At 37.1% G+C, this 25630-nt stretch overlaps 1 protein-coding gene across 3 annotated transcripts in view; it reads left to right on the top strand.

Annotated features, from left to right (window-relative positions):
* LOC145986489 (caspase-2-like) overlaps nucleotides 1–11195 on the top strand; it is a 33054-nt gene extending 21859 nt beyond the window's left edge. For all 3 annotated transcript variants that reach the window (XM_083120559.1, XM_083120558.1, XM_083120560.1), the window contains exons 6-8: nucleotides 79–209; nucleotides 6011–6120; nucleotides 7327–11195. In XM_083120559.1, coding sequence (XP_082976685.1) covers nucleotides 79–209; nucleotides 6011–6120; nucleotides 7327–7497 — 412 coding nt within the window. In that variant the 3' untranslated portion in view covers nucleotides 7498–11195. The remainder of the gene's footprint in view (nucleotides 1–78; nucleotides 210–6010; nucleotides 6121–7326) is intronic.
* The last annotated feature ends 14435 nt before the right edge of the window (nucleotides 11196–25630 follow it).

Genomic DNA, 25630 nt, shown 5'->3' with positions numbered 1-25630 from the left:
AAGCAACCAGTTCTGGACAACTTCATGTGATTGATCTTGTTTGGAAATGCAGATAAGAGTTTTTACTTTTTTTTTCAGGGGTGACGAGAAGAATTTTGGAGTAAAGCAAACTTCAAACATAATGAATAGAACATCAACCGATGGTTCCCAAAGTAGCCAGGTTATTCGATCGTGCTCAGATATGCTGATTGCAAGTTCAACTCTTCCAGGTAACTAATTTTGTATGCACTGGAACCAGAGGTCATCGGGAGATGCAGCAATGACAAACCAAAGTAATAAAAATATTGCATTTTAAATATTTTAGAGAAGAAGTAAAACATAAACAGAATATTTGCATCTTTGTGCAAAGTTAGTCAAGTGACACCATCAGACAGCTAGAAATATGGAGGAAATGCACTAAGTTTAGCACATCGAAATGAGAGTACTGTTCTACCCCCCCCCCCCCTTGTGCCCTACTGTCCCACTGTGTTTCCTGTTGAGTACAATGAAGTCAGGTGGCTCAGGTCATCGCAGAAAATGTGCGAATCTAGGGTCCTTCGACCACTAGTTTCCCCCACTCTTAAAAGGTCTGGTCATAAGATACCTTTTTTTAAGCCCCCCCCCCCATGTTTACAACCACAGCAGGGTTTCTGTGGTGTCATCAAGATGATTCTTTTCATCATTTGTCACCAGGAAATCTTCAAGACTTACTTCAAGATGAAACTTTTCAGAATGTCTGCTATTTCCAGCACTGTAAAGCATGCAACGCTCTTGTTTTTAAGAGAAAAACACATATTGAAGAACATCGCAACACAACTTGAACAGAATACATAAAAATAAAGGTGCTAAAAAAAATATTAGTGCTAGAAAGAACTGGAAAAAGAGCAGTTCCGGATCCATTGTATTTCCTTGATAGTATTTCTCCTTTTAAGTTTTTTGATCATACGTTTAAATATCAATTTCGGAAACACGGTCTTGCTTTACTAAACACAAAGTACGTCCTGTTGTTTTGTGTTTACTATGCATAGACTAATCAAGGTTTTTATACTTGAGGTGACAGACATGCGTATTCAGACAGAACCTTTTTCCTAGCACATCTAACCTTCACACTAGGGATGGCCAAAAATATCAGGATTCAGGAAAACTTTAAATCTCGATTCGGAAAGTTTATTACCTGAATTTCAGAGGCAATACAAATTTCAGGGAGAGAGGTGTAACAATATTTCCTATTTTCAGGTTACCTTAAATTTTGTATTTTTGATAGGATTTCCTCTCCCAATTTTTTGGAACTTCTCATCGGATGGAAATGTATGGTAAAAAATTCAGAATGTTTTGTTTTCTTGATATAGTGTGTACATGTGCTTACAGCACCATCAGATATTATCATCACTCTGATACTAGAATATAAACGCACAACCTTGGCGTTTACCCTGGAGAAATATCTGCCCCCCCCACCCCCCATTCCTCCACAGGTGAAAGATTGACCCTGACTTTTGGCAAGTCTTGCTATGACTATGTAAAAATGTCTCCCTTTGCCACTGATTGGAACCCCAACTTGCACAATTTTCTTGCATTGTTTGCTTTGGGCATGGACAGATCTATTGGTATCGACCAGTGTCTGTTTATCAGTATGTACAGTATGATTTTAATGATCTATCTATAAATAGCCTGTAATTACTGCAAAATTCTTCCATTTTGGTATTTTTATGAATATAAAGGTCAGGGTATCTATCTTACTTATTCCGATTCTCTTCTACCGATTGGTGTCGAGGTTTTACAGAGAGCTCGCCAGCTGACACAATCTTCTGCCAACTTACTTTCTTCACTCCATAAGATGTTCATCCTGTTCAGGATGTCTTTCACATCGAAATCTCCCATTCTTGCCTCCCGTACCTGTTTAGGTATTCAATGTTGAGGCATTCTGCCGAATTTTCAATCCGACCATCTCAGATTTTCATGAAATTTGGGGAATTGAAACTATGCATAGAACTTAGTAACTGTGAACATTTTGAGTCTCTTGCATCTTGTAATAGTCAAATTATTCAAGGTCAAAGTTCACACAAATTGCCTTTTCTGAGCTCGTTTAGCTATACTAAATGTGCTGTAACTTTGATCCTATTTGGCCTAGGAAGTTGAAATAAAGCTGGAACAAGCTTTCCAAGGATATGTATTTAGGGCATACTGAAAGTCGTGATCAACATGTTACAAGAAGGATGTAAACTGTACAAAAAATAATGTAATATATCCCTGTTAAAGTACATACCTTTATTAGTCTTCAACATAATCACCATGTAAATCGCCACATTTTTGCCAACGTTCTGGAAGTTTGAAAATTCCTGTTGTAGAACTCCGTTCGGCCACTTCTGAGTATTCTCCTAATGGCAAGTTCCACTTCCTTGTTGGTGTCATATCTGTTTCCTCGCATGTGTTCTTTCAGAAAAGAAAACAAGTGAAAGTCAGAAGGAGCCAAATCTGGACTGTAGGTATGGTCTCGAAGGAGTTCCCACCCAAATCTGGCAACTTCATCCCTTGTTAGCTGTGCTATGTGTGGCTTGGCATTGTCGTGTTGGAGGATAACCCTATCCCTGTCAGAACATTTTTCACGAATTGCATGATGAAGTTTTCTCAAGTGCGCACGTAGTGAGCGGCATTGATTGTTTCCCCAGGAGTGAGAAAGTCCATGAGAAGAACACCCTCCAAATCCCAGAAGACAGTTCCCATCACTTTGGCAGCTGATGACATTGTCCTCATTTTCTTCTTTCTTTTTGATGTTTGATGTCGCCACTCCAGGCTTTGACGTTTACTCTCAGGTTCGTAGAGGTGGAAAATGGTTTCGTCTCCAGTAACCAAACACTTCCAAGAAACCCTCACCTCCATCCTGTGCTCGGTAACGTGCCAAAAGTTACGTGTAAACATCTTTTCTGTTTCGTTTTTGTGCCGCATTCAAATCCCGTGGCACCCATCTGCAATACAATTTCCGGTAACCCAGTATACCAATAATCTCCGGGATAGCACTGTGCCCTACTCCAACAATGTGTGAAAGTTTCCTAATCAAAACACTCCTGTTTCCCTGGATGATTTCTTGGATGCGAGCCACGTTCTTGTCGTTTGAGGCAGTTCTCGGGCAGCCTGTGTGAGGGAGATTACTGACGTCTGTGTTTCCATCTCTAAAATGTTTTATCCATCGCCTGATGCTACTGGCAGCCATACACTGATCACCATACACTTCCTGCAATCGGCGGTGGATATCTGATGCCGATGCACCTTCCTTAAACAAGAATTCAATCACTGCATGCTGGCGAAACAACGTGTCAAACAGAGCCATTACTCGCCTCGCTACTGCGCCGATCACCCCACCTTCAAGTGTATGTTATCACAATAGATGGCTCTAACTGTCCTATGCAGCTCTTCACTCTACGTAAACATTTACATCTGAAATAAGAAGTTGAACACTATAACCATGTGGCTTATAAAAGCCTCATTACAATATACTAGGGTGAATCAAGAGTCCATTAACCAGAATAAAGTTGTGATTGAATGCTTTTAAACGTTTTCTTCTTTTCGAGGTGTTAGAAAAAAGCATTAGAATGACTCGAACGTGTTAGGAATGCATCAAGATCACACTGATGGGTCGGGAGAGAAGTTTACATGCCATTGCACTTGATTTTAATCAGCGACACACTCCGAAGAGTTGAATATTGTGAATGATGTCTCAAACAATTACAATGTGACACTTTGTTTGGAATGAAAAGTCCTCCACAGTGATGAGGCTAATTTTATGTTCATGGTGAAATTAATGAATAGAATATGCAATACCTGTGAGCTGGTATTTTACATGATACAGATCCCAGCTGAATGGCTGGTGCTGGCTTGTGGCGTAGTATGGTGCATGGAGAACGGGATTGGTTGGTTCATTTTCAACGAGGGAACCTTAAATGGTGAGGGCTACTTGGATTTGTTAAGTGATCAGCTTCTTCATCCTTGCTTACGGAATATGGTACTTTTTCCAGAGTTTTTCAACAGGACAGAATGCGACCACACTATGGGAACATGGTGGTAGTTTCTTCATGGAAAATTTCCCATTAGATGGATTGGGAGCCGGGAACCTGGTGAAAGATGTGTACGTTCCCCAGATCTAACACCTTAGGACTTTACTTTGAGAAACATTTGAAGGCAATGGTATATGCACTAAAAATCTGTGATATTGACCATCTGATAGAACACATGGTTGTTGCTTACGATGCTGTCACACCTGCTACATTGCAAAATATCCTATGTGACTGTGAGAGACATCAACGAGTAGTTTGCATACAGGAACATGGACAAAGTAATGAGCAGATATTGTAAGTGGAATATATGGGTTAACTTTTTTTCTGGTTAAAGATACATTAAAAAAACCTTTACCACTGCATTTCTTGTAGAATTCTAGCCTGATTTGATATATAACATCACCCCCTTTCCATTGAAAATGCTTTAGTCAAATTCAATATGGCGGACTTTCGCTATACATACACAACTATGGTTTCCCCCTGTGCCCAACATGTTCCCATCATATCAATTGTACTCAGCATAACTCCTTTACATTTTACAGGGGGTGTTAAAGGACTCTTGACTCACCCTAGTACATTGTAATGAGGATTTTATAAGTCACATGGTTATACATATTATTTTGTATCTTCTGATCCCATTGCAGTCCCAGCTTGATTTTTTCGTGTTTTAGAGTATAGCAAGGTGTGCCAAATATATATTTCTTTTTTCCACGCTCCTTTCATCAGACATTTATTTTTATTTTGACTAAAGATACAGTTATAACAATGGTTAGTAATTTTTAAGCAAAAAGAATCTATTATATAATCTTATATATCTTATGTATCTTTAGTCAAAATGAAAATAAATGTCTGATGAAAGGAGCGTGTGTTCTCCTGAAACGTCACAAAGAAAAAACTGTTTTCTTATGCTTGTAATAACCGTAAACTACAGGAAAATAATTTTTTCTTTACTTTTTAACAAAATCTCCATTTCCTTGCAAGCATTTTCCCCACCTTTCTGGAAGCTTGAAAATACCCTTACGGAAGAACTCCGTTCCAGCTGCTCACAGACACTGCCACACTGCTCTCTGTATGGCCTTCATCATCTGGTAGCATTGGCCTCATAATTGTTCCTTTACAAAACCAAACAAATGATAGTCTGAGGTTGCAATGTCGGGAACTGTAGGGAGGGTCAGGCAGAAGTTCCCACCCAATTTTCCCTAATTTCCTCCCTAGTGAACTGAGCAGAGTGCAAGCGTGCATTATCGTGTTGAAGGAAGATTTTCTTTCCAGGACGTTTATCGTGCAATGTACGATGGAGCTTGTGAAGTGTTTGGATATAACGGCGAGCCTTGAAAATGTTGCGTACCATATGATACACTCTGCACACTGATGTGGTGTGACCACAATATTTGTCTACCTTGGATGCTAGCTTGTTGCCATTGTGTTGTGAACTTGTTGGCCACATAGCTAAATTTTGTAAATCTCCACACAATCAAAATTTACATCCTTTCTGCTTATATCACAACAAACTGCTCAGAGATATGTCCATTAACCTCTTGTATATAACAATTTACTTTTCTGACATCCAAAATGGGTCACCCTGTATAATTGATTGATTTGTTGTTTTAAGTCCACTTATGCACAGTAAGGCTAATCGGGATTGGACCTACAGTTTAAAGTGGGATCTGAACCACTGTGTGCCTCCACCGGGTATCGAACCCTTACAAGGCGACGACGCTACCACTGTGCCATCGCGGAGACCCCCCTGTATAAATGTTATGAATTTTTAGGAAGAAATAATAATTTGTTAATCATCAGTCAGTTTCTTTTCACATTATTACCTTTTCATTTGAAGTTAATTTTCTAAATTGGGATTCTAAGTGTGAATGTTCAGCTAAAATATAGTGACCTTGTTGCAGACATGATTATGTGTACACCAATTGTGTACTAATTTCTGTGCTAAGTTGTGCTTGTCGTTGTCATTTTTATTTGCATTTCAGGTTTCGAGTCACACAGGGACAAATTCCTGGGAACCTGGTATATTAAGGCTGTTTGTGAAGTGTTTATGGATTATGCCTATGATATAGACATAGAAGATATGCTGAAGATGGCAAGTACATAGTTTGTTCATTTTCAATGTATCTTTAGCATATGCACTCCCTACACCTTCTGTTCCGAGTTGAGACAGATAAGAGGAACGTAATGTGTTAGTGAGTGTTTGCTCTTGTAGCTTGCTGGTTGTGGTCCCCACAGTTCAACAGCTTTGTCATTGAAAGCTGGTCAATCATGGTAACCCCAAGCAGCATTATACGGGCTTGTATGCATTACAAATTTAAACCAGGAACAAACATGTGGGAAATGAGCAGACAGTAACTCCGTGGTTGAACAAATTCAACAATGCTTGTGATACCATAATCCAACTTAGTTGGGAAACACTAATGCAGCCATCATATTCCCCATGCATTGCACCTTTGGATTACCATTTGTTCCATTCTTTAGATAACTATTTGAGGGTACAACTGTTTCAAACCCTCTTGGAAGTGAACCATGCACAGGGCAACTTCTTTGGTTCACATTCTGGTCAGTTATACCACCACAGGATCCATGGTCTGCCCGAATGTTGGATACAGGTTGCTGCTTCTGATGGGGACTATTTCTGATTCATGTTCCGTCTGGCATTCTTTTTGCAGGGATCAAAATCCGACAGAACTTTATTGGGTACCTAATACGTTTGGTTTGAGTTGCTGTTTTAAGTCCACTTTATGTGCAGTAAGGCTAATTGGGACTGGACCTACAGTTTAAAGTGGGATCCGAACCACTTGTGCCTTCACCGGGTATCGAACCCGGGACCCCTTAATTACAAGGCAATGATGCTACCATTGCACCATGGGGGAAGCCCTTGTACCTAATATGTAGGTGCTTCGTGTGCACACCCTGTGTTGTAAGCTCACCACCCATAATTTCTTCTTAATGTTAATAATCATAAATATTGAATTAAGCAATTTGCTTCATAGTTTGGTGTAGACAGCAATATACATATCATAAAATGTGCCAATGATAACATAAATGTAGTAACTTCAAGCTGGTCAATTGAAAGTTTTAAAAGTTTAAATTTAGCAGCATAAGGGAATGTAATTTCCAAAAATGTTCATAATATTGTGTAGAACTATGGTGTGAAAGGTTTGCAAATAGCTAAGCTGGAAGAGCACTGATATAGTATGCCAGGTTTTGTCCCTAGGTTGGACACTAACTTTTCATTGAATTGTTAATTTTCATTGTCCTGTAATTGTTCTGTTTTTTGTTGTTTTTTTTTCAGGTGGATGTGAAGATATCAAGACTAATATCAGAGAAAAACACTTTGCAAACTTCAACATATGAAAATCGGGGTTTTAATTGCAAGCTCTACTTTAATCCTGGACTATATGATGAAGTTGTTGATACAAACCTTCTAGGAGATGATATAGAAGGTGAATTTTTCGCAGCATAAGAATTTTGGTTGTGAAGTACAGAGGAAGCAGAATAATCCGTGCCTGTGCATGGTATAATAGATGCCATTTTCTTCTAATCAACGTGTGTGCAAGTAAAATACTCATTATGATACATGATAAATTGCTCAAACCGCAACCTGAAGATTAGGTTAGAAATTCCATCTTCATCATTAACTACAAATGAAGGCTTCTGGACAGCCAGAGGTAGAGTGCTAAGGACGTTGGATTGTCTGGAGTGTCAGCCATTTGAGCATGAAACATACATTATGGTACACATATTTTATGTTTATGTATTGAGAATTGACCATTCATACTCTCAGGTTGCAGAGAAAACGATCTTGTAAGTTTTCAAAACAAGTGATAAATCTTAATTCCAGTATTTTTTCTACAAAATTAATACTTCCAAGTATTATGTTTTTATGAATTTTACTTTCATACTACTTACCTTCTTTCATGCATTTTGGTATGCGGTTATTGTTGTTTTTGTACTTCTCATTTATTTGTAGTGTCAAAGTGTGCATTTTTGCCATAATGTTTGATGTGATGCATAGTACCACATGCAGCATTCCAAGTGCAATTATCATCGTGATATTTATATACTGCATTAGACTTTATTCTAATAACTACTTACAGAAGAGTATATTTATTTGTGATGTATTACTTAGTCATAATCAGAAATATTAACAATTCATGTGAACATGTATGATTGATGAAAATATTGTCAAGTGCCATTACTTAAGTCCATGTACTCTTTATTTGAACGTTGAATATTTTACTATGCATTTTCTCCTGTTTAAATAGGCACTTAAATTTGATTTTATCATAAATGATATATAATTACTTGACACTTTGATACAATATCTGAAAATTGACATGGTTTGAATGGCTCTCTCTAATTTTAGTTTCTATTTATAGAGTTATTACAAGTCTTACTTTGCAATACTTGTAGTTTACTTTTGTATGAATCATAATGAATCTTCCACCCATAAAGATCCATAGAAACAATAGGTTACATGCTAGAAAGCTCATTTTGATGTAATATGGAGTTGTGGATTTTTTTATTATTTTAATGGTGTGAATGTTATGACTTTTGTATTGTGGGCATTAATCTTTATCTTTCACATAAAGTGAGATGTAACTTTACAAATACACCAAATGTCTTTTTTTTTCCTGTGATATTTTATTCGGAGCATTTTAACATGTCATTCAATCATATCATATTATATATCACACACACATTATGGGAACATTTACATTATTTGTGTTGGTAGAACTATTTTATATGAATTAAATTGACCCATTGTGTTCCACATAAAATGATTATAGTAGACAGATATTTATAAAAATTAAATTTGTGTATATACACACTCCTGCCCAAACATACTTTGACTGTCCAATCTTACAAAATGTGCCACTTTATGTGAAGAGAAGTGTACACATGTCTTTGCCTGTTCAATGGCAAAAGTATATTTTGAATTTTGTATAAAATTAATTTATCCACTGAATCTAGTGCCTTCTGCAAGAGTAACATGCTCCTACAAACTATCAATGTAAAAAGCTGAAACATAATATTACTTTCACCAACCAAAGAGGTTTATTTTTTCATTTAATATTGTTATTGTTTTCTTATGAGAGTTTTTATTACAATTTTTTTGGAAATTTGTGATCCATCCACTAACAGTGATAGCAAAAATGAAAATACATTACAAGTGTTACTTTTAAAATATTGTTTTTTCTCAAATGAAAAATATATTACAAATTATCTACTTTGCTTGTACAAATTTTTATGGTGTAAAAAACATTATAGTAAATGCAGTGGAATCGCAGTTTTACATTTCCCAGCATTTTAAGTTTATTCATCTTTGACCCTGAAAAACATGAAATTGATGTTCCATTGTATAAATTATTTTTAATGTTTTTCTCTAAATGTTTTCTTTTTTAAAAGAAGATTTTGAATGTATTTATATATTTTTAAATGACCTTATAAGTGATGTATTATTGCTTATGGATTTAAAGACATGTTTATTTGAATTTGATTTGAATTGTTGTTTAAGTTCACTTTATGTGCATTGTGCACTGGACCTACAGTTTTAAGTGAGATCTGAACCACTGTGCAATGTGCTTCTACCAGTTATCAAACCTGGTACCCCTTGATTTCAAGGTGAGAACGTTATCACTACACCAAGGGGGAGGCCCCAAAGACATGTTTATATCCTTAAAAAAAAAGACATTTTTTAGCTGGTAAGATTACCATATGACATTTCATCTTCCATCCATCCTGGTGTTGGACAAACAATTCTAGAGACTAATTAAACTAAGACTGGCAGTAATCATTTGATATGGTACAATAAATAGTCTTTCATGAACAATTGAATACATTATGTAATGGTAGTGTGATTTTTGGACAAATATTTTGTGAACTCTTGTGTGATGTGATTAACTATTAGCTAATTAGTATCTCAAATTAAGTTGAATTTTGCAAAATATGTACATATGTTATACCTTACTATTGATAAATAAAGTTTATATATTGTTGCAGTTGCATTAAGACAGACATCAACTGAATGCACAAGGTGAAGTACACTTAAGAAAAAGTTATCTTGCTCTATACATTAAATGAGTAATCCCACTATGCATTTTGGTCATTATGGTAAAATGTGGTTGCCATTTTGATTTGTTTGTCTCAAAGAAAGCAATGTGATTTTACAAAAATATTTTTTTCATTGGAAAACAATTTTGATACTAATAACAGGAAGCAAAATGCTGTATTGTGCGGTTCACAGTAGAAATGTTAAAGAAAGTATTTTCGTAAGTGCAAGACAATCATATACACTTCACTCATCCAGTACAAAGTCAAAAAGATGACATATGCCTGAAACAAATGATAGTTCGTTACACAACCCAGCCACAGCAAACAAATGAAAGTATGAAATCTGCATAAAAGTGACAGCAGTTGCACTAGTTATATTGATTATTACACTACAGTGCATAATATAAAGTGAAATCTGAAAATCTCATGATTCCTTCCTGAGCAACTTTACAAGCATATGTATTTTAATAGTAAGGTCTGTGTTACACAACATTTGATGAATTTTTTATCTTGCTTTAAGAATGCATTTTACTATGTGGAACATATACATTGTCATAATGGGTTTTCAGATTTTGATATTACTACATATAATCTTCCGTCCTTTTATATTGTTAACCCTTGTTTGCTTTCTCATAATAATGTGCAACATTTTGTTCTGTGATTTCTGTTTTCAGAGTTCTCACTTTTACTTTCTCTTACTGGGTACAAGTGTGCTTTGTGTAAACTTTACTGTGGGAAGCAAAGTGTGGGTGAATTTTATTTTGGAAGGTTACGTTACTAGAAAAAGTTTGGTTTATTTTGAAAATCAATGTAGAAAATAATATTTTGTTGAGAAGATGATGCTTTTATTAATTAGGTTGTCAGTTTTGAATTAGTGTGCATGCAGTGACTGATTTTAGCCAAGTTCAAAATGTGCAAAGCATATTTCTCTTGTGATAAGCATAAATAAATTGTCAGTGGAATCATTCATTTATGCAGTGGAGCCAATGTATGGTATTTTATGTTGATTTGATACTATGTATTTTATAATGGTTTCCAAATGTTTTGATACGCAATAATTATTACAGAATTGGATGTGTAACTAATACAATTCAATAAAGAATACAGGCGACCTAATTTAGTGCTTTAATTTCTGAAAAAAATAAAAGCGATATATATGCCATAAAATGAACAAACATGAGGTCTTTGTGAAAACAATATACTACAAGTTATAGTCCAGTCCCTGGCTATAAGACCCGCAGAAATTTTGAGGTGGACGAGTTTTCTTCTCTTTTGATCCTGTTAGGGCATGCCCAAAGAAAGGAAAAAATCTTGGGTAGACAACTGGCATACCAGGCCCAAGATTTCTAGGGGTCAATAAATTCAAGATGGCTGCTGCTTCACCATGCACCAACTCCTTTAAAATTGGTTTTTGACAATTTTGCATAGAGACATATTTTGTTCAGAGTTGAAAATGGAACAAAGAATATTCTTGCAGTTTTTTCATATCTTGCACTGTTACCGAGATATATCCAGTGAAAGAATTCCATACCCTTTTCTGCAAGGATTCTAAGCAATATTTTACACTTTACTTGACATTCCGGCATATAAAGGGGGGGGGGGAATACTGCCTGTGATACGTTGTTGATGCCTACTATTGTGGCGCATGGCCTGTGTGATGTTCTACATCAAAGATGGTTGGCTGCTTCTGAAGACACAACAAAGAAAATTGACCATGTCTCTTTATCTCCTTCAGAAGTCATTTTGACCATTTATAGGTTCGTCGGGTTTTTGAATGAAGGTAAGACATGTGTATGGAGGATACCTTCATTTTGAGGCATGCAATCATAAGTATAATACTAGGTGTTTTGCTGGACAATGTGTCAAAAGAAGATTCATGGCGTTGGGAATCCAAGATGGCCGGCTACCATGGAGGTTCTGAGCATAAAATACTGTCCATATTCTGATTTAGAGTTTGTTCATCAGATTTTTCCAGAGGTATTATCTGTTAATAAATAACAACTGAAAATATATTATAATTTTTGTAACTACCATAGTGTCAATGTGATCACGAGCCATACAAACCTCTTTTTCTTGTTAAGGAACGTTTTGATTATTTTTCACTATGTTTTGTGCAGTTTTGACACTTCATCAATAACATATTTTTTTCATATCTTTGTCATACTTAACTTTGGGACACTACAGTACAAAAATTATAATCATATATTTTCAGTTGTTATTTATTAACAGATAATACCTCTGGAAAAATCTGATGAACAAACTCTAAATCAGAATATGGACAGTATTTTATGCTCAGAACCTCCATGGTAGCCGGCCATCTTGGATTCCCAACGCCATGAACCTTCTCTTGACACATTGTCCAGCAAAACACCTAGTATTATACTTATGATTGCATGCCTGAAAATGAAGGCATCCTCCATACACATGTCTTCCCTTCATTCAAAACCCCAACGAACCTATAAATGGTCAAAATGACTTCTGAAGGAGATAAGGAGACATGGTCAATTTTCTTTGTTAATGTCTTCAGAGGCAGCCAGCCATCATTAATGTATAACGTCACACAGGCCATGCGCCACTATAGTAGGCATCAACAAAGTATCACAGGCAGTACTTCCTCCCCCCCTTTTATATGCCACCCTTTATATGCCGGAATGTCAAATAAAGTGTAAATTATTGCTTAGAATCCTTGCAGAAAAGGGTATGGAACAGTGCAAGATATGAAAAACTAATAATATTTCTTTCAGTTTTCAATTCTGAACAAAATATGTTTGTATGCAAAAATTGTCAAAAAACAATTTTAAAGGAGTTATGATCGATTCCATTTGTTGGTGCACAAAGCAGTGGCCATCTTGAATTTATGGGCCCCTAGAAAATTTGGGGCTGGTATGTCCACCCAAGATTTTTTTCCTTTCTTTAGGCATGCCCTAACAGGATCAAAAGAGAAAACTCGTCCACCTCAAAATTTCTGCAGGTCTTATGGCCAGGGACTGGATTGTTAGCGATTGGACAGATTAATTGGTACTCTCTCAGTATCAGCTGATAAAGGCACATTGATTTGTTAGTAAAGTTACCGATCTGATATATTTTCCATTTTGTTACAATTTGAATATAAGGATATAATCTCCATTCCCTTCCTTAAAAGTAAATTAAATGTCTAAATTTACAACTTCTTTTGCATTGCAGTCATCTGGTAACATACATTTATTAAGAAAATCAATGAACCATTCTGGTTCTTCAAGGACAATTTAGAATTTTATTTCAGATCAGTAAAATATCGGTCCATTATTACTACAAGTAATTACTACTTTGTGCAGTATCTGTATAACATTTACCTTTGGCATGAATGACTGGAAAGAAGTTTTTTCCTCAGTACTTTGTAATGAAATTAAGCTACTGTGGATAAGGCATAACTTACACCACATGCCATCATTTCACTAAGTAACTGAAGTCTAAAGTTTAAAACTAAGGTATGAAGGCAGTCAGTATGCTCTAATACTTTTTACAGGATAGAGACACTGAGGGACGAGGTCCTCCAGCCTCCTCTCACCACTCACACGTATCACCCTCTCTCCTGGCGTACTTGATGTCGATTGCTAATCTAGCTATAATCTTACCAGGAGCGGTAGTGTCCCAACGGAAAGGATGAACGGAGGATGCAGGTGATGGTGGAGAGGTAATTAACCTTGGTGCCTATCTTGAAAAACCAAGGTGTGTTTACTGTTTGGGTGTTTTCTCTATGTATAGTATTTGTGTCAGAACAAAGATAAGAAAGAGTGAAAGAATAAATACTATGAATAAATTCAAACAACATATATAAATAATATAGAAAATAATAATGAAAGTGATATGTCAGAAATGATTGACTTATTCGGTCATGGTCCTTAGACCTATTCCTATGATGTTTGCTCTAGTAAAAGTATTTAAGACATCACAATCACAATTTAGAATCCCTTGTCCTTGCTTAGCAACATATAATAGAATCTGATACGATATAAAATAGAATAAATAATATGATGATTATATAAGAAATATATAATATACCAAGCTCAGAACATTGATACATAATTAAGATTAATACTGTGGATCCTTAGATCGTTTAGCCTCCCAAAGTGAGGGGAGTTACTAGACCGGATGATGGCTTCTTCTTCAATCTCCTTTCTTCGACTTGGATTTAGTCTTCTGCATCTAGAGGTTCCTGGACGTCATCCAATGGATAAATGTAAAGTTCATGACAGATCCGTGGATGAAGTTTCACTAGTCCATGGTCCTTTACCGGGCTTCTTGGAGTGACCACACTCAGTATCCATCCACATATCACACTTTACTTTTAAATCTACACTTAGGGATACTCATACAGTCTTCCACGAATACACTATCCATTGAGGTCCACTAAGGCCGATTGCGGTAGTCTTTTAGTCCATGACGGTTCCTTGGTTGTTATGTCTGCCAACACCAGCCAGAGTTACGTTGTTGACTCTTCTGGTATGGTCCCTCATAGTAATTTTATATAGAATTTCCTTCTGTTTAATGCTGTAGGGCCCATTTCATAAAATTTCACTTCACTGGATTCTTCAGACACTTCCAATTCTTGATATTGGGATTTCCTTTCCAAGTTACTGATTCTGCTACTCTTCCTTCTTGATAGAGTGAGTTGAATTGTGTCTTCATTACGCTTCACTCTCAATTCTGGGATGTAGCTCTCCTCTTCTAAGGTTGAGATTTTCTCTGCCAGCCTATTGATTCTTGGAAACCTTTCAGCTTTCCAGATGTCAGCTGCCAAGGTCTCCTCTAGAAGTCCCTGCCTTAGTCTGTCAATTTCATTACAACAATTGCATGCTCCGGAGTATCTTCAACGCCACATTTCAAACATTGGTCATTGTGACTTAAGTTAAATCGCTTGAAGTAAGACTTGTATGGTCCATGGCCAGAAATCAAATGGACCATGCCCCTTGTTGGTTTGAAAAACTTTTTCCTTATCCTCACATCAGGAAGATATCTTCTGCTGTGGATTGAGATTTGCTGTTGACTCCATTCTGCCTGCCACTTATCCCATAAACATGAGTCTATTCAGCAGTTACTCACCAAGAAAACAAGATATCACTGAGATGAAAATATGCTATTTTTCAACATAGTCCCCTGCTGTTTCAACGTACTTTGTGCATTGCCACTCCAAAGCTTCTATGACCTGTTGCAAAAAGTTTTCCTCCTCCTCAGGAAACCAAGCATCAACAGCATCTATGATGGCTTTGTCATCTGGAAAAAGTCTGTCCACGAAGATGTTTCAATTTTAGAAACCGGCGGAAGTCGCTTGGGGCAAAGTCAGGTGAATAAGGTGGATGATTCACCAATTCAAATTCAGCAGCTTGAATTGCAACACCTAATTTCTGGACGGGAGGATTGTCGTAACGAAGCAGCACCTCTCCTCTTGCTCTTGATTGTGGCTTGCAATTTTGACATGTCAGCATGCAGTACCCCAGAATACCATTGTCATGACCTATCTGGCTTATGCTTTGGGATTGGGAAAGAAGCATGCTTTCACTGGATGCATCTTTGTTTGGATTCTGGTCAAAATGGTGGGCCTATGTTTCATCCACTGTCTCATATCTGCATAAAATTCCTGTGGATGCACGTGATACTTGTCTAAGATTTACTTGAAAATGTCACTGACCCCCCTTCCCATTTGAAAATTTGGAGGTAATTCCAAGATGACCACCATGATTCATACTTGCTCCATCTGGTGTACCACCACTCCCATTACTCATATCCAAAGTTTTATCATCCTCCGTAAAGCCATTTTCAAATTAGAAGGGTGGTGTTGGAGTTTTGCCTCACCCTGTATACTGATTTAACAACTTTTACTTGGTTTCAGTTCAAAACTTGCCTTTGCATGTTATTTTGTTTACTAATTGTGTGTGTAAAACAATCGCTCAAAATATTAATTCTGCACATCTGTAATGCTGAAGCGTGGCCTTGGATTACACATTAGAAAACTTGCATTTCTATCTGAAAATCTGCAATTTCAACCATCTTAAAGTGAAAAGATTTTTAGTAATTACGAACGTAAATGAACTGACATATCAAGATATAATTATTTCTGTGCTCTATTTCAAGTTTTCACTTTGTGCCCTTTTTTTGATATGCAGATCAGGGTAGGGCCTCCAAGATATGTATACTCCATGTATACTTACGTAGGAGTGTGCAATGCGTGCCACAGCACAAGGTCTCATGATATGGAACACTTGAACAATATTGAGTATTTAATTCACATTCATTTCCTGTGTAAACGCCATCACATGAGATTAGAAAAGAAGCCTATATTAGCCACGGAGCTCCATTTGCAATCAGCATGTGCTATAGAAAAAGAAAACTGAAGACAGTGAGCCTGTAGTAGAAGGAAATTTCAGCTTTAAAGACAGTTGAATGTCTTGTTCATGACCCCGACCTTCTATTGATTTCCTGTCTTAAACTACATATATTTGCAGAGAGCACAGTGTCTTTGTGTTGAAGCCGAGAGTCCCAAAATTTGAGAATGTAGAATTTACGAAGCTAAATTGAGGAACAATGACAAGGGCATAAACCGTGACAGGGAAATTTGTTGCGGTTGGCATATTTTCTTTTGTGTGAAGCATATCCTCAGCTAAAATAGTAACCTCCTTAAAACCCATTGCAGATGTTTCCTGATTTGACCACTATGCCAATACCCAGGGTGTTATTTGAAAGGTGGATGAGGGTGAATTGCTCCCTCTGATTTCTCCATCTCGCTGTGGTTGCCTGCCCCCCCCCCCCCCTCTTTCTGTCTCGTCTTTTTACTGACATGTTGCCAAACACAATAATAATCAAGACTTCTTGTGCCTGATATAACAATATTCCAAACTTTTTGTGAGGAGGGTATATCAAAGTTTCAGGAGCAATTAACTGAAATTCCTCCAATTAGAAAGTTTTCAAAAACGAAACTAGTCTCATGTCCCTCGCCAGATTATAGACAAAGTAGGGGGTGTGTTGAACAATTGTTTTGGTCAGGATGGGAAATTTTTTTAAATCCCGACATTTGGGATGGGAAAAATTCTCAATTTCCCAACTAAGTCTGGAAATTTTCGGGACGGGAAATGTTGTAGGTTCGCATTAAAATGTTTCATGGTTCAAGGTCACGGGCCTGATTTTGATACATGAATGTTGTTCACGCCGTGGAATGGCGGTTGACTCCAACAAAGAATTACCACTGCCCTCTGTATGATTACCGTTCATCACACTGCCATCTACTAACATGACTTCATACTACGGGTGCCCATGTTCTCCGGGATATACGATCATGTCATAGTAACACTGTTTAACTTTGAGAAAAAATATAGTTGCCATCATTTATGCCCCAGCCCTCGTGTTACAAGGTTTTGTGATGTAAAAAGCATTATAGTGAATATAAATTATTTTACATATTTCATGAATGTTTTATTTTTTTAAAAAAAAAAGATATGGTACATTTGTATTTTTTAAATGGCCTTTGTAAATTATACATTTCTCAGATTTACAATGAAGAATAAATAGTGGTCATATTTGTACCATTTACTTGCCTCTTTAAGGATATGGTTATTTTGTAAACAAAATACTTATTTTTTTACAATGGTAAGATTGCCATATCTTATTTTGTGTTCCATCCATCTTGGTGTTTGGAGAACAATAGAAAAGACTAATTAAAACTAATCATTATGTATGGTACAATAAATAGTATTTCATGAACAATTTAATATCTTGTTACATCATGGTAGTGTGATTTTACACACATATTTTGAGAGATCTGTTTGATGTGATTGTAAATAAATTAGTATGCCTTCCTATTGATTGATCAAGTTTATATATTGTTGCAATTGTGTTACAACACAACTCAATGATCACCGCAAAATATACTCAATCATTAGAATGTTGTCTTAGTGTATAGATCCACCACCATATTTGAAACCCTGTACTAGTGTTGGTAGTCGTTATCATGATGGTGGTAAGACCATAGACTTAACAGCACTTGGGTAAAAGAATACGATGGGAAGCTTGTAGTTCACATATTATCCTAGGTTTCAGATATCTTGGGGCTAGTATATATAGGATATATTTTTTCCATTGGTATTTAGAATGAATAATTCCACTGTGCACTTCGTCATTAAGGTACAGTGTGGTTGTACATTATCATTGTGTCTCAACAATTTTTTTGTCTCTTGGAAAAACAATTTGATGTTAATAGGATCCAAAGAAACAAAAAATGAAATATTATATCTTGGATTTCACAGTAGAACTGTTAGTTATATTGATTTTTGTTTCTTTTCCCTATTTCCAACTATTGGAACATGAATTGACTGTGTATATTTTATAGCAAAACAATGTATTGAAACTTATCTTTTGAGCATGCTCTCTCAAAATTAACATGAAGGTAAAGATTCCCATGTATATACATTACACCATGCCATGAAGCATATCTAGGAAGATGAGGGTAGAGTCCCATACATTGGAATCTCAGTAATTTGGGAGGTGGTGTGACCACCACCATGCTCTGGCTGCCTTAACCCCCAGGTACCCATTTATTTGAGGCTGAGTGAGCCCTAGAGCAGCTTTATGCAGGGATAAGGCTGGAAAAATTCCGACCTTAGATCACCACCCTGGGAATTGAACCCAGGTCTCCCCATGGCAGTCAGATGCCCTACCAACTACACCATTGTCTCCAAAATTATCCTAAAATGGTATTTATTAACTCAATTGAAGGAAAAATATGTTATTAAATATTTTTTAGACGTGGTTAGTCTCAGCATAGATGGACATGTACTTTGATCTTTGTACCTGACGTACTAACTAAATAGGCATACATGTTGCATGCAGTGCAGTTTGCAAACAATGTGTAAGACAATAATTTATGGTTCACTTGTTTTGTACAAACTTCAAAAGATGGCACATTCCAGAACAAATAATATTAGGTTGCGATAGTAGTACGTTGCGCAATCTAGTCACAGAAAACCATTGAAAGTACAAAGTCTGCATAAAAGTGACAGCATTTCCACTGGTTATATTGATTATTATACCACAATAAAAAGTGAAACCTGAAAATCTCATGAGTCCTCCATGAGCAACTTACAGGCAATATACATATATGGGTCATTCCATGTCAAATCAGGCAGGAGTTGACCCTCATAGTGACCGATTTTGATGATATCTGATACTCAGCTTTGTTTTTCTCCAAAATCGATATCCTGTGAAAGTATTTTGCTGAAATATGATTATTATGAATTATATGAGGGTTGTTCAAAATGTCATTTTTGAACAAAATGCTATTTTCAATTAAGTATATCTCTGGCACGAATGAAGGTACAGAAGCGTTCTTGAGCTCGTTGTAAAGAGGAAACACAGTTGCATATTATGAGATGATCACAAGTTTGAACAGTTCAAAACACCCCCAATCGATTTTTCTCATTCTTGGATATTTGTAACTACCATCCTTCCTCTTCATACTGAGAAAGTTTTATTGACGTGTTTTTTCATATAAGGGAGAAAAATTAGATTGAAATTCGTCCTGCATCAGCAATGAACTGAGCTGCAGCGTCCCCTAGATGAGACTTTTCATTTGTGTCGCGCTAAAGGATATATATATATGTATGTATGTATGTATCTATGTATGTGTGTGTGTGTGTGTATGTGTATATATATATATATACAGGGTGTTGCAAAATACCTGTTACAACGCTTGGGAGGTGATTCTACAAGTAAAAACAAGGAAAAAATGTCGAAATCGGCACCGTTTTCGAGTGACAGGCGTGCGAAAATCGCCTCACACCATGTGTAAAGTACAATAACTCAAGAAGGAAGAAATATATCAATGTCGGAATAAAATAATACAAACAAAATCGTACCTGGTGAATACAATGGTGCATCAATTGAGGCCCAGTGTAAATTGCGCAAGGGGACTCTCAAAGAAAGTGGGGAATCCCCTGATGGAAAATACAAGAAATTTACTACTATCTTCTACATAATGTTGAGATCGGAATGTAGCCAGTAAAAAATGGTGACGTATGTCCACATGTCCCACTACTGCTGGGACACCGTCCCACACCCGGGAAATAGGAAAATAACTGCAAATCTCCTGTTGTACACGGTTCACATTGCGGTTCGAAGAAAAGAAACCAATTTGTCGCATGTCTCACTACTGCTGGGACACCATCCCAAATGGAAAAAAATACTGGAAAATCATAAAAAAAAGTTTTCAATCCCTTAATGTTGACACACTACTTTGCAGTACGAAAAACAAAAGTTAAACAATGGCCACATGTCGTTAGGCTGTACATATACTACAAGAGAGCTCCCCAAAGAAAGTGGGTAATCCTCGAAGGAATGAAGACGGAGAATGGCGAGAAAACGCACACAATGGCATGTAACATTTCCAGGCACAGCACATCTGGAAGGGATTCCACTGAGAAGCGCACAACCTCCGCACATGCAGATCGACGGTATGAAGTACAGCGATATCCAGCATCTTCACTCGTACCTTTCACTAAAGGACACTATGTGGTGCTGATAGGGGCTCACACAAACACCGGTATACTCAGAGACGTTGTTGAAAATGTCCGCCATTGACTTCAAGACAAAGATGGCATCGGCGAAGCACTGATTGTCTGGTACGTGCAAATACCTCTGGCATGTCACCAATTGTCCCAGCAGCGGCACTAACACGAGCAACGAGATCCTCAGCACTTTCCACAGGGGTTTCATACACGAGCCTTTTCATTTCTCCCCACACAAAGAAATCCAGTGGTGTGAGGTCGGGGGAACGAGGTGGCCACGGTAAAGGTCCACCCCTGCCAATCCAACGATCGCCGAAAATATCGTTGAGTAAGGCTCTGGCTCCCCGGTCGAAATGTGCGGGGGCGCCGTCGTGTTGAAACCAGATACGTTGTCTACCTGCCAGTGGCACGTTTTCCAAAAGTTCAGGTAATACGTCATGTAGAAACACCCGATAATTCCCACCACACAAAGTAGATGGCAAAATGTACGGGCCTATCAAGTGGTCACCTACTACGCCACACCACACATTCACTGCGAACCTATGTTGATGATGGCGCACAATGATTGCATGCGGATTGTCCATATCCCAGACGTGGCTGTTGTGGCTATTGAACATGCCGTCCCTGGTGAACATTGCCTCATCGGTCCACAAAACTATTGTTGGGAACTCTGGAATGGAAAGAGTTTGTTGCACGTACCATTGGCAGAAATCCATGCGTAGGGGAAAGTCCGTGGGCAGTATGTGGTGCACCTTATGCAATTTGTATGGGTGCAATCCCTCCTCTCGAAGAACGCGGAACACATTGCTATGGTGGGTTTGTTGAGTACGAGCAATGACACGTGTGCTGGTGTCAGGACGGTCTCGTATCGCGTCCAACACGTCCTCTTCAAATTGCACAGTGCGCACAGTGCGGGGTCTTCCACAATCCCACCTACGGGGTAGTAGAGATCCAGTTTCACGCAGTCGAGCATCAAGTCTTTGAAAGAGTGCATGTGCTGGTAATCGCCTATTGGGAAAACGTTCGTGATACAAACGACGTGCTTCACGGCTGTTTCGGTTTGCCTCTCCATAAACGAGATGCATATCAGCAAGCTCGTGGGTAGAGTACTCCACCATTGTCTTGTTCGAGAACTGCCCAGAAACAGGGGCACTTTCCCTCCGAGTGACGGATCACAACTACCGTGATTAGCACCCACGTAATGTCACACAGGTGTCCACGCAGTTGTTGCAAACCGAGAAAGAACACGGGAATACGTACTCTACGTACAGTATTCCTTAGCGCAATTCAACCATACACACACGCCAGACTAAACTCCACGCTGCGAGACGCAGAACAAGACAGGAAAAACAACGGTCGACTACAGTCTCTACGTAGTATCCACCAACACTAATACGTAACAGGTGACCTACACTCACAGCGCCTCTAGTGGAGCTTTCTGTACCAATTAGCTGAAATCAATCTGAGCGTAATTTGACGGCATAGCGTCATTTTCGAGTGAATTTCCTATTTCCCGAGTGTGGGACGGTGTCCCAGCAGTAGTGGGACATGTGGACATACGTCGTCATTTTTTACTGCCTACATTCCGATCTCAACATTATGTAGAAAATAGTAGTAAATTTCCTATATTTTCCATCGGGATTCCCCACTTTCTTTGAGAGTCACCTTGCGCAATTTACACTGGGCCTCAATTGCTGCACCATTGTATTCGTCAGGCACGATTTTGTTTGTATTCTTTTATTCCGACATTGATATCTTTCTTCCTTCTTGAGTTATTGTACTTTACGCATGGTGTGAGGCGATTTTCGCACGCCTGTCACTCGCAAACGGTGCCGATTTCGACATTTTTTCACATGACATTTTTTCCTCGTTTTTACTTGTCGAACCACCTCCCAAGCGTTGTAACAGGTATTTTGCAACACCCTGTATATATATATACACACACACACACACATATACATACTTACTGTTCAGGGAGAGATGATGTACCACTTCATAATTGGCTTCATTTTGTGCTGTTATTGCTAATTTATACGTTACCGTTTCCATATTTTTAGCCACGTTCGTGGGGACGAGATGTGAACATGTTGTGAAAACTTCTGTTATCCAAAAAAATGAAGGGGGAAAAACGACAAATGTCGTTAATAATTCCGTAAAAGACGGATTTTGGTCAGTTGTTAGACCACTATACTAGAAGTACAAAATCTCAAAAGTTGACGCCCTTCTCCCCTGTGTTTCCCCTCAAGCATCGGATTCACAGACTCTTAGTTACTGGCCTATATCTAAAAGTTATTTTCTATTAAACTTTTGATCCTCATTAGATGGACTGAAGAAAAGGTAATGTTTGGTTGTTCAATAATGTAAGTGGTTTTCACGTTATGTAAGAAATCATCTTTTAAAAAAGACAAGTCTTCCTGTACTTTTAGAAGTTTCTCCATTGTAACTTTTGAATAAATTATGCGACAGAAAATTATTTGGAATAAAAGTTATTGCCTAATTTATAAGCGTTAAACTGATATAAGTTTTAATGTATTTAATCAAAGAATCACCATAAGATATGTATCCAAATAGAGGACTTCATACCCACCATCTTGATCACTGTCCAGCAGCTAAGTTCCTAATGATTGACAAATTGTTACACTTTCTGATAAAAACTAGAGACTTGGTAATATAATTGTTATGCCATTTAAGGAATTTTTAGTTGAGGAGCCAATCGCTATGTGCACGCTGACGCCCCCAGGTTGAAAAGAGTCCGCCATAATGGATACTTATGGTTTGATATATCTCGAGAACAGTGACACCTATCAATGTATGGTTTTCTCAGAAATGCTCCAAATAGTGTAAACTTTCACATTAAATCAATACATCTAATTGTAAAAATAAACAATTATTTTGTGAAAAACTCATTTTTAAAGCATTTTGTGAGAATAACTGCGAGTTGAAAGTTATGCTAATGGTTATTTTCTTACATTTTCAGTCATGTAAATTAGAGCTCATTCCAACATCTCGAAATGCGGTCTCCAGAAATAAAATTTTGTAGAATTGAATTTATTACAAATGGCATTTGTCCAGTAACTTTATAAATATAAAAATAGTATTTTAAGTATTCAGTTCATATAAAATTTAAATTAAAACGTTTAACAAACACTACCCAATATTGCAATATATATATAATTTTATCGTTCGATTCAGGAATATTTTTAAGACTGCTAACTAGTAGCAGCGATTGGGTGCCGAACCTTGGGCGATGGAGGAAAGGGCAGTTAATTTTCTTACTAGACAAGACTTTGCATTAAGAGGCCATAGTGGGAGACAAAAAAAGTGGCAAGAAGTTGGGGGTAATTGCCCCAAGTCCCCCTAATCGCCGCCATTGCTTCTAACTCACAGTTATTCTCATAAAATATTATAATTAATATTTTCTCAAACATTCCCGACATTCATCGTTTCCCCCCCTTCATTTTTTTTACTAACATTTTTCACAACATGCCCACATCTCGTCCCCATGAACACAGCTAAAAATATGGAAACAGTAACGTATAAATTAGCAATAACAGCACAAAATGAAGCCAATTATCAAGTGGTATATCATCTCTCCCTTAACAGTAAGTATATATATCCTTTAGCACGACACAAATGAAAAGTCTCATCATTGGGACGCTGCAGCTCAGTTCATTGCTGATGCAGGACAAATTTCAATCTCATTTTCTCCTTTATATCAAAAAACTCCTCGATAAAACTTTCTCAGTATCAAGAGAAAGGATGGTAGTTAAAAATAGATTGGGGGATGTTTTGAGCTGTTCAAACTTGAAATTTGAACATTTAAACAGTGTGTTCAAATTTTACGAAGTTTGAACATTGATCATCTCATAATATGCAACCTTCTTTCCTCTTTATAACGAGCTCAAGAATGCTTTTGTATATTCATTCGTGCCCGAGATATACTTAATTCAAAAGGGGTTTTTGCTCAAAAATGACATTTTGAACAATCCTTATATAATTCATAATAATTATATTTCAGCAAATCCTTTCACACTTATCGGTTTTGGAGCAAAGCAAAACTGTGTACCAAATATCATCAAAATCGGTGAGTATGAGGGTCAACTCCTGCCTGATCTGACATGGAATGACCCGTATGTATATTAAAAGTAAAGTCTGCATCACACTTGCAACATGTAATGAATTTTTATCTTATATTACTGTCATAACATGTTTTCCGATTGAATATTACTATAATCTTCCATACCTTCATATTATCATCTCTTGTTTGCTTCCTCATAAATATGTATGATATTTTGTTTTGCGATTTCTGTTCTCAGTTCTCCCTTTTACTTTGTTTTACTGGTTAATTGTGGTGTGGTTTGAAGTGTAAGCTTGACTGTGGGAAGGAAGGTGTTTTATTTTGGAAATAAATGTGACCGTAGAATTTTTTTTGTTCAAGTAGGAAATCAATGGATAAAAGTATATTTTGCACTTTTAATAACTGATTTTGAACTAGTGTGTTTGTGCAAATAATATTCAAAGAAAATGAGCAAAGCATTTCTCTTGTGATAAGTAAATTGTCAGTGCAATGATTCATATGAATGCAGTCAGTGTATGGCATTTATGATATATTTCTTGTTGATTTGATACTAGTTTAAAGATAGTTTAGTTTTCAAATGTTTTGACATGCAATAATTATTACAGAATTGGATGTGTAACTATTGCAATTCAATAAAAAAAAATACAAAGAACCTAATTTAGTGCTTTAATTTCTAGCAAGCTCATGATGTATCTTTATACATGGAAGGCAACAAAGAAACATGCTGTCTTTGTGCAAATAACATTCTACAGTATCTGTGTTACATTTACGTTTAACATGAATAACTGGCATTTTTTCCAGTAGTAATAATAAAAGTAGATTACTATAATTTGAGTGAGGAAAGGTAAAATATAATTTTAATACCGCATCCCATTTGGATCATGCTTTAAGCTATTGGTCTGGTTAAATCTTTGCATAAAGTGAACTTACGT

The sequence above is a fragment of the Lepisma saccharinum genome, chromosome 4 (genome assembly GCF_977018435.1).
Source record: "Lepisma saccharinum chromosome 4, izLepSacc3.1, whole genome shotgun sequence".
Taxonomy (NCBI): Eukaryota; Metazoa; Arthropoda; class Insecta; order Zygentoma; family Lepismatidae; genus Lepisma; species Lepisma saccharinum.
The sequence above is the reverse complement of the archived record's forward strand: the minus strand, read 5'-3'. Positions and strand labels throughout refer to the sequence as shown.